This window comes from Echinococcus granulosus, assembly GCF_000524195.1.
Source record: "Echinococcus granulosus chromosome Unknown EG_S00063, whole genome shotgun sequence".
Classification (NCBI taxonomy): domain Eukaryota; kingdom Metazoa; phylum Platyhelminthes; class Cestoda; order Cyclophyllidea; family Taeniidae; genus Echinococcus; species Echinococcus granulosus.
The window spans coordinates 309,002-314,132 of NW_020170443.1; the positions used below are offsets into that span (position 1 = coordinate 309,002).

General features: G+C 43.6%; 3 protein-coding genes across 3 annotated transcripts in view; 1 reads left to right on the plus strand and 2 right to left on the minus strand. All coding sequences in view use genetic code 11, as the record gives it.

The window, feature by feature from the left end:
• The window catches only part of EGR_06782 (Methyltransferase-like protein 6), a gene marked incomplete at both ends in the record, with an annotated part of 2,747 nt that extends 2,289 nt beyond the window's left edge, over nucleotides 1-458 (minus strand). The window contains one exon of the mRNA XM_024496031.1: nucleotides 33-458. Within this exon, the coding sequence (XP_024349571.1) occupies nucleotides 33-458 (426 nt within the window). The remainder of the gene's footprint in view (nucleotides 1-32) is intronic.
• A 522-nt stretch (nucleotides 459-980) lies between these two features.
• EGR_06783 (putative methyltransferase) lies at nucleotides 981-2,819 on the plus strand (the record flags this gene model as incomplete). Its single annotated transcript, XM_024496032.1, has 6 exons — nucleotides 981-1,198; nucleotides 1,265-1,376; nucleotides 1,660-1,857; nucleotides 1,901-2,045; nucleotides 2,539-2,636; nucleotides 2,712-2,819. 6 exons carry the CDS (start codon nucleotides 981-983, stop codon nucleotides 2,817-2,819), a joined length of 879 nt encoding a protein of 292 aa, XP_024349572.1.
• Nucleotides 2,820-2,921: 102 nt separating this feature from the next.
• EGR_06784 (Tetratricopeptide repeat protein 26) lies at nucleotides 2,922-4,586 on the minus strand (the record flags this gene model as incomplete). The annotated part of the gene is made up of 1 exon (XM_024496033.1): nucleotides 2,922-4,586. The coding sequence occupies one exon, from the start codon at nucleotides 4,584-4,586 to the stop codon at nucleotides 2,922-2,924; it is 1,665 nt and encodes a 554-aa protein (XP_024349573.1).
• Nucleotides 4,587-5,131: the final 545 nt, after the last annotated feature.

The window sequence follows — 5,131 nt, forward strand, 5'->3', positions numbered from 1 at the left end:
GAGTGAAATAATGCGAACGTGTAGATGATTACCCGATGAAACGGAGTGTTGCTGGTTTGGGCCCAGGAACAATCAATCACTGCGATGCCACAGCGAGCAGCAATATCCTTATCAGTTAAAGGATTAATGTACTGGGTCGCAGTAGATGTTAACACTACTCCATGGAAGGATTCTTGAAGTTTGAGTAAACGAGTAACGCCCAGTCTGACAAGTTTCCTTCCACTGCACCGTTTGGGATCGCATTGGCCGAAGTCCCACATGGCCGTCGGTATAGAAACACTTTTGCTGTCTTCTGAAGATGAGGAGTTTTCATCGTTGTCGGAATAATCACTGTGTGACTCCTTTGAAAGGGGCATGTCAGCGGGAAATGCACGTTGCTTGGTGCGACTTGTGCCTGAATAGCGGCCTTTCCGTTTATTAGAAGGTCTTGGAGGATGTGAATGATTTGCACGTGGCATTCGCGCTTGTCGTGAAATGTAACTTGAGTGACAACGGACTTCAAGCGCAGCTGGCACACACGTTCTTCAACCAAGCGAGCCGCTTCCGATAGGGGACTAATTAAAGTAAAGGATACAATAAATGAAATTTTATGCCTTGTACGCTCGTATATCTTCTCATTGTTGGGGAGTGACTGTATCACGGGGGTTCTTATTGTTAGAACTACCTGAGTGAACTGTTATCATATGCTAACTGGTTTTCTAAGTAAAATACATATTTTAGCTGTAACACGGAATATCATTTACAGCTGTATTCCCGAAAAAATTTTTAAAATTTTTTGGTATTATAAACTAAAAGAAGAGCAAATAATTTTGATACCATCGAAGTGCGTTATTTTTTAATGGAGCAATTACAATTTGTAGCTTTATTAAAACCATCTCGTAGTGATTAAACCTTCTTATGCTATACTGCACCTCTTTAATGGGCTGAGGCGTTCATCGGCTTGCCTGTCCTAATCTAGATGTTCATGCTTGTGAAGAGTGATGCTGCGTGTTTCCAGAACTTTGTTTTTCACTACCATACGTCATGCCCAATGCTATCAGGCCCGCTCTTTTTGTGCCTCATCGCTGCCCATTTTCGATCGCAAGTCCAAGAAGCTTCAACGTGCGAGGACCTCACTGAGAGCAAAACCGTCATTGTATGACTATTTGCGTGATGAAGCGGCTTTTCGAATTGCGGATCGCATTTGTGATATAACTAGGTAGTAAGTCTGTTGGATGCATTTTCTTGCTCTATTGTGTCCTTAAGAATATGTTGCTCATTCCAGGGTTTTTGACATAGCTGCTGAAGTCGGATGTGGTAGAGGTCATCTCATTCAAAATCTCACCAGTGATTCCGTCAAGTTTTTGTACCAATGTGACAATTGCGTTGAGATACTTGTGAGTACACAAGCGTTCTTTTCAAACGTTACGGAAACTTACACCGGCAATGCCTATTTCTATAGAAGCAAAATAATTCCTCCTCCGATGTTGAAACACTACGGTTAAATGTTGATGAAGAGCATCTTCCGTTTGCAGAGAACTCCCTTAACCTCATCCTTTCCTCTCTCTCGTAATATGGGCTTTGCTCTTCTAAACCGGATTCGATTTCTAGATTGCACTGGGTGAACAATTTACCTTCAACCCTATCTCAGGTACTCGGCGCACTTTTGACGATCCTTAGGTTTTACGAGCGCTTAAACCTGACGGGTGTTTTTTGGGAGTTACTTTCACCACGGACACACTCTTTGAGCTACGTGTTTCCCTTCAGCTGGCGGAAACTGAGCGCCTTGGTGGTTTTTATCCCCACATTAGCCCCTTTGTCGAGAGTGCACGATTCGGTGAACTTCTCCGAGAATGCGGATTCTCCCTCATTTCGTTGGTATTGTGCCGTCTTCGCACAAGCCTCCTTTATTCTTTCATAGGACGTCGATGATGTCGAAGTTCTCTACCCGTCAATGTTTGAGCTGATTGACGATTTACGAGGTATGGGTGAGTCCAACGCGGCCATCAGTCGGCCGCTTCGTCTGAACAGAGATGTCCTCTTTGCGGCCTCTTCCATTTACGACGGTTAGCTTTCGCATTTTTCTTCACCCATTTCCGCTGAATGCGTGTGAAATTAAACAAGGAAAAAAGGAAAATTTTTCTGCCTATCTCTCATTTTAGGTTGTTGTAGAGAGGCGATTATTAGTAGTAGCACTAGGTGACGACCTCCAAATAGGATGTTGTTTGTTCGTTTGCTGCTGCCAATTTGCACCTCGGTATTTCAAGACATTTCCGTTCTCACTAAACCGGCGTCCGTCTAGCAATCACCTTTTCCGGACTTTGTTTAAATATCTAAAAGTTGATTATTTTCAAGAATAAAAGCATCGGTTCAGATAGAAATTCTCTCACCATTAGGTGTAGCATTTTGCGTGCCGAGATGTTTGTATCGAGGGACTGAAAAGCAAACATCATTACATCATTATCATAGGGCTGAACAAATGTCGTGGATTTGAGGCAGGTATCTGCTCTCCTTTGCACTGAAATACCTGATAAATAGTATTTTTATGAAATTTTTCAGACCGATTTGGCACACAGAGAGGTGATGGAGAGGAGCGCTGTGTGCCGGCTACTTTTAGGTTCCTCTTCTTTATCGCTTGGAAGCCTGATCCCTCACAGGTTAGTCAGAAAAGAACATTTCCAGTTGCCCTATCCTCGTTTCCGTGTTCAATACTCTTGCTGCATCTCCTTTAGGCCAAGCCATTACCGCGAGGATCTGGTGAGTTTTCGCTTAGGGACATCGGCAGATTGGACGAACTGAGCGCTGAACTTGAAAAAAGGCATTCTAGGAAACCAGAGTAATCACTGCTTTTCCTGTACGTGTACATAACCATAGACGTCGAATAAACTTTTTCGTATTTAAATAATTAATTTTAGTATAATACAAAAGTGGCATTTAGATGTTTACACACTGACAGAGTGCTCATTGGCCCACTTCTTCATGATGCGAATAAAGTAGTCTGTTTGTGCGTTGTTCGTGTTGCGAAGAATCTGTAGGATTTCTCGTAGCGTCTCCTTGGGCTCTTGACCGTCGATTATGAGTTGGAAGACCCCTATGCAAGCGCCTCTCTTACCCTCCCAGTATTCTGGATTGAGGTCCAACCGCTCCAGTACGTCGAATGCTTTTGCCGCGTAGTAGAACTGGGCCATCCGGTAGCAATCGTTGGCGATGAGATGGAGCAGACTGAAGGACTCTGCAGAGGTCTCCATCTTAAGGTAAAGCTCCCACGCAGAACGCGGTTTCTTATTCATAATGTAGCACCTTGCCAGCCAACTGAGGTAGACGTAATCGTTTCGTATTTTCTCTGACTGAATGAGTAGAAACAACTCCTGTGCCTCCTTGTAAGCTCCAACAGCGGCCTTTGCTTGACCGTAGTTGAAGTTGAAGGTGTCGTCGTTGTAGAAGTAGGATTGGATGGAGTTAAGATAAATAATGGCGCTATCGAATTGGTGAAGGAGGAAGAAGCAAGAAGCCATACACTGGCGACCTGAAATTGTGTCGCACTCACTCGCAGACCCACCAACTAATTGGAAGTGCTGTTGAGCCAGTTTAAGATGCTCGCGGGAGGCAGTTTCCTGTCCGATCACGGCATTGACTATCGCTTTCAGCACGTACTCTTGCGGTGTGGTGGGATCCATATCACTCACCAATTCATACGCTGATTCAATGTCCTCATGTCGCAGGTGATGGATGATGAGATTCAATCTGGCTTCTGGCAGCACATCAATTAGGGGGGGCAGTACTTGCATTGCACCCTCGCCATTTCTGAAGACAACAAGATTGTGGTTAATCAAGTCTTTGGCATAAGATAGGCATGGAGAGGAAGACTCTTGGAGATTCTTTAACTCAGAAGCTGCTATTTTTCCGTTGTAGAGGCGGTAGTTGATGCATGCTCGTAGGTTGATAGCTGTGGGGCTATCAGGGTAGTGTTGTAAGTACAGGGCAAGCACTTCCTGTGCTACGTCGTAATAGTCAATTTTGTAGTAGCACAAACCGAGGTAGACGTTAAGAGCCAAGTAGTCACGGTTCTCCATCATAATTCTTTTATATATATCAATCGCTTCTTGGTGGTGATTACGAAGACAGTGGATGGAGGCGAGGGAGAGCTGATCCTCTAGGGTCTCACAAAGTCTATTATGGTGGGTAAGAAGGTCTCTTTCGTCGTTCATTTTGTGAGCGATGTGAAGAAGCAACCTATTTTGCAGGCGGCATTGCGAAGCTCGGTTAGCTTCTTCTTGCGCTTCTTTGTACATTCCCATGAAGAAGTAGCAACATGCCAAATAAGTTCGAATGGTTGGAGCAAGTTTGTTGTCAGAAAGGAGTCTTTTGTACTCTTCAGCAGCGTGCTTGTAGTCCCCAAGATGAAAATAACAGTACGCAATCCACAACTCGATATCCTTTTTCGGTTTGTCCGTGTGTCGTTCGAATTCAAGGAGCGTAATCGCACCGACAAAATCTCTGGCACTGAGGAATTCCTCTAGCTTAGGAACTTCTTTCCATCTTTGTAAATCATCAGAGACACATTTGTCGCTTGATCGACCAAGTGGCTTCTTTCTGGACAAGATCATGTTATAATGTTTGATATTGCATCAATTTTTGGGCGCCAGTAGTTACAAGCCCAATTGAATTATATAAACGACTTTTTGAGCTTATTGGTATCCCAAAATCAGCACAAATCGGACAACATCAGGATTTGAAAATCAACTACAAATTTCACAATTTAGCTGTGATAAGAGTCGGCTAAAATGATGTGTGAAGCTTATGATATACATTCCCATTAAACACATCTTTCAATATCTGCCGTAACTACTTATAATTGTTAATAGCCCCACAAGGATTAAGTAAATGCCCTTTCGCAACAGAGTTTGCGATCCTCATGCACTTCTGGTTTTTACTCATAAAAAGAGAAAAGTACGTAAAGGATGCTATTGTAGGACTAGGTTCGTATATCTCCACTTTTCTGTTCCTCATACTCTTAGAACACCTAGAGTGGTTTGATTTTGACATGTTTATTAGAGCAATTAAGTGGGGGAAGCCAGTGCCTAGTTTAGGGAGTGTGGGTGTAGCGTCCCGAGGCTCCCTGAAGACGAAGTACTCGGGCAGAATATATTGT